At 40.6% G+C, this 14,559-nt stretch overlaps 1 protein-coding gene and 1 pseudogene across 1 annotated transcript in view; one reads left to right on the top strand and one right to left on the bottom strand.

Moving 5' to 3' along the window:
• Nucleotides 1–6,896: 6,896 nt before the first annotated feature.
• LOC143661245 (ubiquitin-protein ligase E3C-like) lies at nt 6,897–11,548 on the bottom strand (annotated as a pseudogene).
• A 2,341-nt stretch (nt 11,549–13,889) lies between these two features.
• Nucleotides 13,890–14,559, top strand: part of NLRC4 (NLR family CARD domain containing 4) — a 45,480-nt gene continuing 44,810 nt past the window's right edge. Inside the window, 1 exon segment of the mRNA XM_077134748.1 lies at nt 13,890–13,950. Within this exon segment, the coding sequence (XP_076990863.1) occupies nt 13,890–13,950 (61 nt within the window).

Genomic DNA, 14,559 nt, shown 5'->3' with positions numbered 1-14,559 from the left:
TTTCCTCATCTACAAAATGAGGGGCATTAACTGGATAATTGTTCTTATTCTTTCCCCCTGATAGTTTCTGGTTGTGTTTTGGTAGTTTTACAGAATGAAGAGGACAACACTGGCATCAGCTTTGACCTGCTCTTTGGAATCAGTATCTTCTACTGAGATATCAAAGGTGGAAAGCTTTTATTCATAACAAGTAAGTATACTAGAAGTAACATCTGCCTTATTATATAGTTTGCCATCAAATATTATGATACTGAATGAAAAAACCAACTCATATTTTTCTCTGACCTATTATATGTGGAATGCTAATAAAAATTCTTGTGTAGTTTTGGGAATTCAGTTGCAAATATGGTAGACTGTGATGGAGTCACAGAAGTGCAGATAAGATAGGACTTACACAGAGAGGGGCCTGGTGTGTGTTTTAAATGACTGACCACCTACCATCACCTGTTCAGCATTATCCAGCCAGCCAATCAACAAGGAGCTACACCTGGCAAGATCATTGTGAAGAAATGTGATGTAGCTCTAAGCAGCTACCAAAATTCCACTTTGATGGCTGGGTGTGGACCTGTGCTATCCAATGTGGTAACTATTAGTCACATGTGGCTACCTAAGCTTGAATTTTTTTTGGAGAAAAATATTTAATGTATATATTAAGCCATTAGAATATACAAATAAATAAGCTCAGAACAGCTGAGGAATAAAATTATAACTGTATATGCCAATTTCTCTTCAGTCCCAAATACTGTATTTCCAAAATACTGATAATAAGTTAAATAAATTATTAAGTAAAGATATAGAACACTTAACACAAAATAACCTAAAGGAAAAATAAAACCAAAGACAAAACCCTAATAACTTTATTTCTGTCTATCAAGGCTACAAATAGTATTTAAACAATTTATTATTCAAATTAAGAATTATACAGTTTGTTTTGATAATGGTGATTGTCATTCAGCATTCCTGCATTTAAAAGTATATTGCTAATGGGCCATGGTGGCTCAGCAGGCAAGAATGCTTGCCTGCCATGCCTGAGGACCCAGGTTCAATTCCTGGTGCCTGCCCATGTAAAATAAAAAAAATAAATAAAAGTATATTGCTAATTATAGTCAATTATATATAATATCCAACAGAGCCTCAGGTGACATAAAATACCTGACATATAAGAGATGAATAAGAATTCCTCCTCCCCCCAACTTTAGCAAAGGGTCACTCTGCTTTCATATCTTATGCTTTGACATACTTTCCATTTTTGATGATTGAAATCACACAGCCGCACAAATCACATCTTAATAAAATGCCTTATTACTAAGAGACTATCAAATGTTCTTTTAACCCTGGAAATATTCAGTAACTTTCTTCCCATCTTCTCGTCAAAGCAGCACCACTCAACGAAGCAGATTTGTGCAAGTCATGTACGTTCACCAAAGAATATCTGGTAAGATGAGTGTATGCAGCCCAAAGTGATAGGGTGAGAGAAATCATGGAAAGAACCTGACCACAGCAGGCTTCAGATATAAAAGATAAAGCTCGCTGTTTTGATTCCAATGACTTTTAATAGATGTCACACCGTATAGTTTCCTCCAAATGATTATGTGTTTTTAATAACATAGGTGCCTTAGGAATTGGAGAGAGGCCCTGCCCCTTCCCCCAAAGCTCTACAGGCATGAAGTGGAGGCAGAAATAGAACAAAGAATGAAGTCTGTGTCTCACGTCCACATAAAGTAATATCCAAATCATCATGATGCAGGTCAATGTTATACTTAAAATAAGCATGTTAGAAAAAATCACATGGTTTGATCCCAGTTGAACTCAATTGTATATATATATGTGTATATATATATATATATTTTTGCACTGGCAGGCAAAGGGAACTGAATCTGGGTCTCCGGCATGGCAGGTGAGAATTCTGCCACTGAACCACCTCTGTCCGCCTGCCCTCGCAAATGTATATTTAAAAAAGATAAATGTATACACACACACACAAAGAGAAAAGAGAAAAAGGGCACTGAAATATCAATAATGTTTTATCTCTGAATTGTGGGTTTATGGATGATTTTTGTTTTCTTTGTACTTCTCAGGCATTTTCCAAACCTTCTACTCAGAGTACGCATTAATTTTATGACCAGAAAAATAAATATATTTTTAAGATAAAAAAAATAAGCATGCTAGTCCCATTTTTGGGAAATGGCTTAAAAAGTGCAAATAAAATATTACCATTGGTATCTATTTTCCAAACCTAACCACTTCGGAAAAGGCAGCAGGATAAATAATATGCCTTTAGTTTTAACAATGAGCCTTGTAAACAATTCAACCATGAGAAGCAGTGAACCTCTCAGAACTGTATCTCATCAAGGCTCTTCTCTGTAGATTTGCTTAGCCCAGTCTTAACACAATAAGCAATGCACTGCATTTTCCAAGTGTACTGCCAGCTCAGGGAGGTGTTTTTAATTTGCTGAGCCCAAAGCCAAAGCTTCATCTTTGGTTAACTTCACTGAGTTGCCCTTAGTCTTAAAACTGCTCTGGGCAAAATTACTAAATCAGCCACATGGCACATAACATTTTTTTATTTTAAGTTCTTTGAAAAGCATGTATTTAAATACATGACTATGACTTAAGAAAAAAATCATTTAAAAAATTAAGGTAAGGGGCAGTGCAATGGTGGCTCAGTGGAAGAATTCTCGCCTGCCATGCCAGAGACCTGGGTTTGATCCCCAGTGCCTGCCCACACAAGAAACAAAAAAAAAGAAAAGAAAAAAAAAATTAATGTAGGGGATTTTGGGGAAAACGACCAAATTGAGTAGTTCAAGATTAGCCCTGCTCCATGGAAAAGTTAGAGAAGGGACAGGAGGGTGACTGAGGTGGTGACTTGGGAGTGCAGCTGACCTAGGAGAGCCTCCTGTACCACATCAGGCATCCCTGGTTGCAGAGGCCGAGGAACTGAGAGGCAGAAAGCTGGAGCCTGCTGTGGAGGCCTTAGGAGTACATGGACAGGAGCCAGGGACTGGGAAGTAAGCCAGGCCACATTCCTTGGGCGTGCTATCCTCACCAGCTCAGCCCTGTGACCAGTGGCTCACCCCACACCCCAAACACCTGAACCCAATCACCCGCTCCCATTCCCTGCGCTCCAGGCACCCCCATCCCACCAGCGCCCAGTGCACATACCTGCCCCACAACCTCACCCAAAGTTCAGCCCAACCCACCTCCCCTGCACCCCTCCTGAGCACTACCTCCCCCTCCCTGTTCCCTGCAGGCTGTTGCCAGCACATAAAGGCTGCAGGCACTAATCGCCACACCTAGGCTACCCCTGTCTCTGGCCCATAGTGTTGCCCAAACTCACTCTGTGCACCCCCACCCCAGCTCTGTGTATCAGTTTATGACACTCCTAGGCCCACGGATGCACACAGGCCTCCAATCATGTCATTCCACTCTGGGAACCACATTTTACAGTAGTTCTAGAACTGTGCATGTGCACAGCCCTCAGTCTCACTTCCCAACTCTGAAAAAGTACTGACCTGTACAGCTGGGTTATATCTGTACCCAATCCATGAAGATATAACACTGACCTGCTGTCACAGCTCTACGCATGCACACAAAGGGCCCCATGACTTAGACCAGTGCATGCCAGGGTTATGCCCCCCACACCGGTGCACCCACACAGCTACATGTTCCCTGGCCCAAATGCCCATGTTTTCCATTCCTGCCACATTACTTTCTCTTTCCCAGACCAGAGGTATGGCCTCTTGGGGAGTTCCTTACAGTGAATTGACTGAGGAAGAGAAAACTCGGGCCTGGTTTATAGATGGTTTGGCATGACATGCAGATACTGCCTGAAAGTAGACAGCTGAAGCACTACAACCCCTTTCTGAGGTGTCCTTGAAGGACAGTGGTGAGGGGAAATCCTTCCACTGGGCAGAACTTCGAGCAGTGCACCTGGTTGTTTATTTTTCTTGGAAGGAGAACTGGTCCGAGTTGTATTTGTATACTGACATGTGGGCTGTTGCTAATGGTTTGGCTGGATGGTCAGGAACTTGGAAAGACAGTAATTGGAAAATTGGTGACAAAGAGATCTGGGGAAGAGTTATGTCAATAGACCTTTATGAGTGGGCTAAAAACATCAAGATACTTGTGTCCCATGTGGATGCACACCAGAGGGTGACTTCAGCAGAGGAAGTTTTAATAATCAAGTGGATAAGATGACCCGTTCTGTGGATACCAGTCAGCCTCTTTCCCCAGCAATGCCTGTCATTGCCCAATGGGCTCATGAACAAAATGGTCATGGTGGTAGGGATGGAGGTTATGCATGGGCTCAGCAATATGGACTTCCACTCACCAAGGCTGACTTGGCTACAGCCGCTGCTGAGTGTCCAATCTGCCAGCAGCAGAGATCCACACTTAGCCCCTAATATGTAAACATTTCCTGAGGTGACATGCCGGCTACATGGTGGACATTGGACCACTCCCTTCATGGAAGGGGCAATGATTTGTTCTAGCTGGAATAGACACATACTCTGGATATGGGTTTGCTTTCCCTGCATACAAATTTCTGCCAAAACTGTAATCCCATCTGTGGGCTTACAGAATGCCTTATCCATCGTCATGGTATTCCACATAGCATTGCTTCTGATCAAGGAACACACTTCACAGCAAATGAAGTGCGGGAATGGCACATGCTCGTGGAATTCTCTGGTCTTACCATGTTCCCCATCATCCAGAAGCAGCTGGATTGATAGAACAGTCGAATGGCCTTGTGAAAACCAACTAGGTGGCAGTACCTTGAAGGGCTGAGGTAATGTTCTTCAGGAAACTGTATGCTCTGAATCAGCACCCACTGTATGGTGCTGTTCCTCCCATAGCCAGGATCCATTGCTCCAGAAACCAAGGGGTGGAAATGGGAGTAGCATCACTCGTTATTACCTCTAGTGATCCACTAGGAAAATTTTTTCTTCCTTTCCCTGTGACCTTGAGCTCTGCTAGCCTACATGTGTTAGTTATAAAAGGGGGAGTGCTTCCACCAGGATAAACAACAGTGATTCCATTGAACTGGAATCTAAGACTACAACCTGGTCACTTTGGGCTACTCATACCCCTGGATCAACAAGCCAAGAAGGGGATTACATTACTGGCTGGGGTGATTGACCCTGACTATCAGGGGGAAATAGGACTGCAACTACACAAGAGATAAAGAAGAGTTTTCCTGGAATATAAGAGATCCCCTAGGGTGTCTTTTAGTACTACCATGCCCTGTGATTAAAATCAACGGAAAACTGCAATAACCCAATCCAGGCAGGACTACCAATGGCTCTGAAACTTCAAGAATTAAGGTTTGGGTCACTGCACCTGGCTAAGAACTACAGCCATCTGAAATGCTTGCTGTGTAAAGGGAACATGGAACGGGTAGTGGAAGAAGTTAGTGATAAATATGAACTATGACCATGTGATCAGTTACAGAAATGACCGTAATGCTGTTTTGTTCATGTCATACTATTAAAGTTGTAAGATGTCAAGTTCAAGAATGAATATTACCCAAGGACTTGCACCCTATTCTTGGGAAATTTAATGTGTTTTCCGGTTATATGCAGGACAGTTGAGTATTGTTAGGTGTGCTGGTTTGAAAGGATGTATGTACCCTAGAAAATCATGTTTTAATCCTAATTCCATTTTGTGAAGGCAGCCATTTCTTCTAATCCCTATTCAGTACTACATGTTTGAATCTGTAATTAGATCATCTCCCTGGAGATGTGACTCAATCAAGAGTGGTTATTAAGCTGGATTAGGTGGAGATGTGTCTCCACCCACTCAGGTGGGTCTTGATTACTTTATTGGAATCTTATAAAAGAGGAAACATTTTGAAGAAAGCTGGAGATTCAGAGAGAGCAGAGAATGCTGCAGCACCATGAAGCAGAGAGTCTACCAACCAGCGCTTTGGAGATGAAGAAGGAAAATGCCTCCCGGGAAGCTTCATGAAACAGGAAGCCAGGAGAGAAAGCTAGCAGATGACGCTGTGCTCACCACATGCCCTTCCAGCCGAGAGGGAAACTCTGACTGTATTCACCATGTGCCGTCTCACTTGAGAGAGAAACCCTGAACTTCATCAGTCTTCTTGAACCAAGGTATCTTTCCCTGGATGCCTTTGATTGGACATTTCTATAGACTTGTTTTAATTGGGATATTTTCTCAGCCTTAGAACTGTAAACTAGCAACTTATTAAATTCCCTGTTTAAAAAGCCATTCCATTTATGGTATATTGCATTCTGGCAGCTAGCAAACTAGAATATTAGGTGAGGAAAAAAATGTGTCATTTATTGTTTTCTATTTAGAAATTAGGTATGCTTTAAGGTGCTGTGTATAGTTGCCAAGTTGACAAAGGGTGGACTGTCATGGTGAGGTTCATGTGTCAACTTGGCCAGGTGGTTGTACCTGTTTGGCTGGTTGAGCAAGTACTGGCCTGTCTGTTGCTATGAGGACATTTCATAGAATTAAATCATGATCAGGTTGGCTGCATCCACAGCTGATTCCATTTGTAATCAGCCAAGGGAGTGTCTTATGCAATGAGTGATGCTTAATCTAATCATTAGAAGCCTTTTAAGGAGGATTCAGAAGAGACAGGCTCTATTCCTGCTTCAGTCAGTGAGCCTCTCCTGGAATTCATCCAGACCCTCCATCAGAGTCATCAGCTTCACAGCCTGCCCTATGGAGTTTGGACTGTACATTCCCATGGTTATGTGAGACACTTTTATAAATTTTATATTTATGGATATTTCTTGTTGATTCTATTTCTCTAAAGAATCCTAACTAATACAGATGGAAAGGAAGGAAAAAAGGATCATATGTGGGCATCTGTCAGGAAAAGCTATTGAAATCCAGTCCAAGAATCCTTAGTCAGCTTTGTGGAGGTGCTACTTAGGAAGGGAGACAGGTGAGTACCACTTTAGAGGTTCAGATCCAGTACCAGTTTCAGCATGGCTCATTTCAAACCCAGCGGCACATTCAATAACATATAGAAGCTTGATTTGCAAAAGTCTCTTATAAAATTCAGGGAGCGGGTGGGCCACAGTCGCTCAGCAGGTAAGAGTGCTTGCTTGCCATGCCCGAGGACCCAGGTTCGATTCCCGGTGCCTGCCCATGTTAAAAAAAAACAAAAACAAAAAAAATCCAGGGAGCTTTAGCAGATTCATGCAGGTACTGGCAGTGGGAAGCCTCCTTGGGTTGGAGTCTCCATTGTGAATGCAACATGCAGGATACAACTCCTTAAGTCCTAAGAGAGGGGGTCAAGAACAACTTGTTACAAATTTTGTTAGCTTGTACTTTTCTTCATCAGTGAAACCTTCTATAACTCTCCAAAAGTTTTTAATTGCAGGATGGCCTGCAAAATAGCCTCCTGTATAATATGTAAAGGATTTTAGGTCCTCCAGACTTATGGAAACTTGTGCACTAGAAATCAATACTTGAATTCCTTGCTGAGAAAGCATTCAGAGCTACTCAAGATTAACAACATTTGCCAGACCTTGTCTGAGAGCCAGACAATGCTGGCGAATTTGTTTGCTTAGTCTGCAGTCTGCTACAAGATGGATATATGCAATTTGGTTAGAACTGGTGATAAACATCTTTTCCAGCAAATTTTAGTTCGAGTACCTGTGCTTCTCTTAGGTCATTAGTCACCACAGTAAAGTTCAGCCCAAGTTCTTCCACATCACCTTCAAAGCTCTTGAGAAAAAGCAAATTCTTACAAACTTCAGGATCTAAAGAAGCTGGATGATCAATGTCCACATCCGCATTAGTTCCAAGCAACTTTGAATGGAAAAACCCAGCAAAAGGCAGATCCAACAGCTTATTTCCAAGAATTCTCCTAGGAAGTAGTAATGTCTGGCAAAAGAATCTCCAACAAGCATCTGAGCAGCTGGGTTGGGATACAGAAGCCCTTCATTAGTAGTCTTTTAAAAAAAATCCAGGTTGGGGTTAAATCCTGATTTCAGTAGTTCATTTAAAAACTCTGAAAATCCCACCACCATCAATGCCAGCTTCCTTCAGGCCATGGGCACTGAGTAAGTGCACATGAATCTGCTTTTTCAAATCAAGTTCATTTTCTGATGAAAGTTTGTCATAAGCATCTTTATAAATACACTTTCTTCTTATTGTGACATTAATTCCATTCAGAAAAGGACCATCTCCTTGAACTTCTTGTTATTTGCATAAATCAACCTTTGAAAGATCTTTACTCATTCCTCAAATGGAACTACAAAAGGCTATTCTGTTAGAATGGTGAGTTGTCTTTCCTCAGACAGAGAGTGGTGGTGACTCCAGACCACATCAAGGGTAGACTGCAATGGACCTATTCTTCCCATTCAACGGAACCTCCACACGTCTAGATGATGGCTCATAGAATTGTGTGGCCTTGTCTGCTTTAATATCTTCTTGTTCTGAATACCAATGATTTGGCGGACAAAAATTTCTTCTGGTGTTTCTGGACTTCAACATTTTCACTAGATTGGTGATAACCTTAAATAACTGAATCCATCATTTTTGTTCCACTTGTATACATTGTTGCATTTCAGAAATAGTAGTAACTCCAACTCTTTGAAATGCTGAATTCTTCTTCTTGAACTTGTGGTTTTGTTTCTGGATAAGTCAATTTGATGATTCTTAAGCATGCATCTCAAAGGCATCAAGATAAAATTTTTACTTTACTTTACTTTTACTTCTAAAGTAAAAGGCATCATTGATGATTGTCTTTGACCTACAACTTCTATGGGATCACTGAAGAATTCATTATCATGTATGGAAATTAGTAAATGATAAACAAGGAGCTAAAAAGATTAGAGTGGGATGATTCAACTAGAATCTTCAATGACATAGGAGAACCCTTTGATATCACCTGAAGCAATGGTACCATAGAACCTCTGATCATCTGTGTTGTCACAGAAGATATTAGAAACCAAAGATGTCTCAGAAACTTGGCATTAAATGCTAAACTGTAGAGAAGCCTGACTTTAGGATGTCACCATTTACAATGATGGCTTCCATCTGTACCATTAGCATATGGCAGATGGAAGCCATCATTGTAAATACTTCTTCCTTAGCTGAATGCCCCCATACCATATTTAATACAGCATTTGTGGTTTTGTATCCAACATTTTCTGATATTCCTTGGCTATATATGGTCTGAAAGAAAGAAAGGTCTGAAGTATTCTTAAATATACTAGCAGTCCTTTCTCAGAGAAGGTCCTCACATAACTTTTGCCAACAGTTAAAGTAGAAAAGCCACAATGCTCCACCACTTTTTTTTTTAACATCGACTCTCTATTAACAACAGTGCATTAAAAAAGGGTACAGAAAGGAAAACTGTCTGTACATCTGCTAAGGCTGGAATGATGAAATGAAAAATATGATCTGTAAAAGGTGATGTCAAAAACTCTGTGAAAGCTGTAAAAACTTGTTGCCTTGCATGCACCTTCTTGTCAGGTTTTGTAAGTAAAGTGCAATGGTTTTAGAACATTCCCTAGTAAAATTTTTGCTATAGGAACTCAAGATAAATCAGAATATTCAATACTCGATGGAAGCTTGCTGTTAATTAACAAATAGATCTATTTTGCTGGTTTGAAAAGATGTATGTACCCTAGAAAAGCCATGTTTTAATCCTAATCTGTTTTTTCTAATCCCTATTCAGTATTGCATGTTTGAAACATGCAATTAGAAAATTATATCATCTCCCTGAAGATGTGATTTAATCAACAATGGTTGTTAAACTGGATTAGGTTGAGGCATGTCTCCACCCATTTGGGTGAGTCTTGATTAGTTTCTGAAGTCCTACAAAAGAGGAAACATTTTTGAGAATGAGATATTCAGAGAGAGCAGAGCAGAACGACATAGCCACGAGAAGCAGTGTCCCCCAGCCAGCGACCTTTGGAGATGAAGAAAGAAAATGTCTCCTGGGGAGCTTCATGAAACAGGAAGCCAGGAGAAAAAGCTAACAAATAATGCTGTGCTCACTATGTACCCTTCCAGATGAGAGACAAACCCTAACCGTGTTCACCATGTGCCTTTCCAGCTAGAGAGAAACTTTGACTGTGTTCTCCATATGCCTTCTCACATGAGAGAGAAACCCTGAACTTCATCGGCGTTCTTGAACCAAGGTCTCTTTCCCTGGATGCCTTAGATTGGACATTTCTATAGACTTGTTTTAATTGGGACATTTTCTCAGCCTTGGAACTGTAAACTAGCAACTGATTAAATTCTCCTTTTTAAAAGCCATTCATTTCTGGTATATTGCATTCTGGCAGCTAGCAAACTAGGACACTATAATACCCATTTTGAATCATGCAGTGAAAAATCTGTTAAATTACTGACACCACATTGCTAGCATCTTGTAAAACAGGCAAATAACTATTTTCAGATGAAAATGCTTCAAGCATTTTCACAGGATTTGCAACATTCAAACTGTCATTGTTACAATTTTGCAGTAACCTGCAACATAGGCTCAGCAACCTCTTTATTTGAAATAAGTATAAGTCTCTCAGATCCATCCAGCTACTTGACAAACAATGAACTAGTATTTAATTAAATTCTGATATCCATATCAAATGTTTTGAGTCTTCATACTGTTTGTAAAAAACCAGAAGCTGCCTTACCATCAGAGTAAGGTGGGATGTTTAGCAATGGAAAAAGTGCCACCAGACTGTAAAAAATTAGCACAATGATCAATTAGCACTTCTTTGGATGGAATATTGCTATTTTCTGTCTCTATAACCTTGAATAAATGACTGGATAATTGTTGCATTTTTCAATCTTTGCCTTTCTTCCTTACTGTTCTAGTTTGCCAGCTGCTGGAATACGAATCACCAGAAATGGAATGGCTTTTTAAAAAAGGGAATTCAATAAGTTGCTAGTTTACAGTTCTAAGGCCATGGAAATGTCCAAAGTAAAACAAGTCTATAAAAATGCTCAAATTAAAGCACCAAAAAGAGGTTACTTCCACTCAAGAAAGGCTGATGAAGTACAGGGTTTCTGTTGCTACTGGAAGGGCACATGGTGAACATGGTGACATCTGCTAGCTTCCTCTCCAGGCTTCTTGCTTCATGAAACTCCCCAGTGGCCTTCTCCTTTTTCTTCTCCAAAGTTTGCTGGCTGATGGACTCTGTGGTTGTCTTGTCATTCTGTCATCATTCTCTGCTCTCAGAATCTCAGCCTTTTCCAAAATGCTTCCTCTTATTGGATTTCCGTAAAGTAATTAAGACCCACCTGGAATGGGTGAGTCACATCTCTCTCTATTCAAAAGTTCATACCCACAATTGGGCGAGTCACATCTCTGTAGAGATAATCTAATCAAGTTTCCAACCTATAGTGCTGAATAGAGATTAGAAGAAACAGTTGCTCCCACAAGATTGATTAGGATTAAAACATGGCTTTTCTAGAGTACATAAACCCTTTCAAACTGGCACACTCTCTCTTGTTCCTGGGTATGATATAAAAGAGAAGCCTTTTCTTCCTTCCTACTTGCCCCTCTAAGAGAAATCTTGGGCCTGGTTTTGAAATCCTCTTCAAAACTAAACATCTTTACAGCTTATTTAAATTAGAATTTTAATTAATTGAAATTAAATAAAATTTAAAATATAGTTCTACAATCACACTGGCCATATTTCAAATGCTCAGTAGCTGCATGTGGCTAAAGTTTACCACATTGCATAGTGCAGATATAGAACATATTAATCATCACAGAAAGTTCTGTTGCCTAGTGCTGGTCTAGACTAAGAGATATATGATGATATGATAAGAATGAATACTAAATGAAAGCATAGCAGCATTGTTTTTACCTAACTACCTGAAAAGAGAGGAATATGGAGGCACATACATGGAGATATCCCATGGATAATACAGGACTCCTTCACAGTCACATAGCAATGCCCTTTTCAAATGTTAAAACATTTTCATGCATGTAACTTACGTAACTTTATTCAATATTTACCATGAGTCTTTGAAACAGTCAGAGAAAGTGTTCATCCTCTTCATTTTACAGTTGAAGTAATGTAGCTTCAAAAGGTCTAGTCATTTGACCTGTGCAGGTCTGTAGGTCTTTCTGAGGCTGCATTTTTTCAGCTGTAAAATGAAGAGCATGATTGAAAAAGACTTGGAAATTATCTCCTTGGGAGGATGCAGAAGCCAAGAGAGAGGATGAGACCCCAGAGGGAGTGAGATGGAACTCCCTGGCAGGACACAGGAGACAGGAGGGGCAAAGTTCCAGCTGAGCTTAGGAGAAGTCATCTGTGATGGAGGGAAAGGGAAGCTGGTGGGATCCTGGGGGTTGGAGCGCTAGATGGTGCAACTTGGACCAGAGAGAACTCAGGGCCATAGGGAGGAGCACAACTGCTCTCCAGAGGCAATCAAACAAGAAGGGTTTGAAAGCCTGGAGTAGCCTCACCCAGGACAGAAACGAGTGCAGACAGTGTCTGAGAGTGAGAAACCGAGAGGCATCCTCCTGGCTGTCACAGACTGCCTAGGAGCAGTGGATGTTCCATTTGGCGTTAGACCTTGGCATAGCCAGAATCAAAGTTGACATGGCTCCCCCAGATTAAGGGAGAGGTGAGAGAGTTTAGACTGGATACAGACAAATATTTTGCAGTGATAAAAGACTAAAATCTGTGGCAGATGAAATATGCTATTCCTTTAAGTGGTGATAACAGAATAATGGCTAAAAATAGTAATTAATATATATCGAGCTCTACGCCAGCTAGAGTCTGTTGTGGACTCCAGAAAAGCCAAGATCTTTAATCCTCTTTCAATATTGCTTGATGGGAGCTTTTTGATTATTTCCATGGAAATGTGACCCACCCAATTGTGGGTGGTAACTTTGATTAGATGGTTTCTGTGGAGATAGGTCTCCACCCATTCAAGGTGGAGTTGCTTACTGGAGTCCTTTAAGAAGTGTTCTGTTTGCTAGCTGCTAGAATGCAACACACCAGAGATGGATTGGCTTTTAATAAAAGGGGATCTGTTTACTTAATATATAGTTCTTCAGAGGAAAGGCAGCTAACTTTCCACTGAGGTTCTTCTCACGTCCTGTGTGGGAAGGCACAGGATGATCTCTGCTGGCCTTCTCTCCAGGCCTCTGGGTTGCAGCAACTTTCCCCAGGGTGATTCCTTTCTACATCTCCAAAGGCCTAGGCTGAGCTGTGAGTGCCGAGATGAGGTATGCTGAGCTGCTCCGGCTGTGCTACGTTGAGCTCTCTCATTTAAGAACCAGCCAATTAAATCAAACGTCATTCATTGCAGCAGACACACCTCCTAGCTAACTGCAGACGTAATCAGCAACACATGAGGTTCACGTACCATTGGCTCATGTCCACAGCAACAGAACTAGGTGCCTTCACCTGGCCAAGTTGACAACTGAATCTAACTACCACAAGAGGGAACCATTTTGGAAAAAGCTTTAGAGCCCAGGATCCATGAGAGCCCCACACAGCTAGAGACATTTGGAGAAGAAGAAGGAAAATGTCCTGGGGTAGCTTCATGAAACAAGAAGCCTGGAGAGAAAATTCACTGGCTGGTGGACTCTCTGCTTCATGACTCTGTGGCGTTCTGAAGCTTTCTCCAAAATACTTCATTTATAGGATTCTAGTAAACTAATCAAGTTTCCAAACTATAGTACTGAAGAGGAATCAGAAGAAACCGTCGCTCCCCCAAGACTGATTAGGATTAAAACATGGCTTTTCTAGGGTACGTAAATCCTTTCAAACCAGCACAGGGACCAAACTGACTGCTGAGGAAGAAGAAATTTTAAACAAAAAATGATTTTAAAAAAAAACCCAAAACAATAAAAGAAGCAAAAACAATAAACTAAAAAAAAGAAGAAAAACTAAAAAAACAAAACAAACAATCAACGAAAATTCAGAAGTAATATGCTTGAAAGGAAAAAGAATGCCAAGATCAGTGGTCTCCTTGAGGAGCGGTGTCAGCAGGGCAAGCTTCTTGCCTGAGCTGCTTCGAGGCCAGGCTAGTGTGGCTGAACAGATGGCTGTGTGCTAGAAGGCAAGGAGCTGGGGTTTTATCTGAGGAAGGTCAAGGCCTGGGAAGGTAAATAATTCCTCCCTCCCATCCTAACTCATGTAATAAAGGTGTTTAAAAATGGACCAAAGACTTGGACACTGTAGGCTAGAAAACGTTAAGTTATGTAAGATATTAAAATTTGGGCGACCTGGATGAAGGACATATGGGAACTCTATTTTACATTTGCAACTTTTCTGTAAAATTATCCCACAATATCATTTTTAAAAAAGTGCTCAATCAGGGAAATGAAAATTAAAGTGCGATGCTACTGCTTCATCCAGTAGAATGGTTAAAATGAAACAGATGTGTTATAAAGTATTTTGTGAAGCACCCAGAACTCTTGAAAAATTGCTAATGAGAGCATAAAAATGGTACAAAAACCTTGGAAAATCTATTTGGCAGTCTCTTAAAAATAAATTTTTACCTGAATAAAACTTTTAAAAATAGAACTGTACAACATAGTGAAGCCTACTGTAAACCATGGACTAAAGTTAATAGTACAATTCTAAAAATGTTCTTTCA

Source organism: Tamandua tetradactyla, chromosome 17, assembly GCF_023851605.1.
Source record: "Tamandua tetradactyla isolate mTamTet1 chromosome 17, mTamTet1.pri, whole genome shotgun sequence".
Classification (NCBI taxonomy): Eukaryota; Metazoa; Chordata; class Mammalia; order Pilosa; family Myrmecophagidae; genus Tamandua; species Tamandua tetradactyla.
Note: the sequence above shows the minus strand (reverse complement) of the source record. Positions and strands in the feature narration are given on the sequence as shown.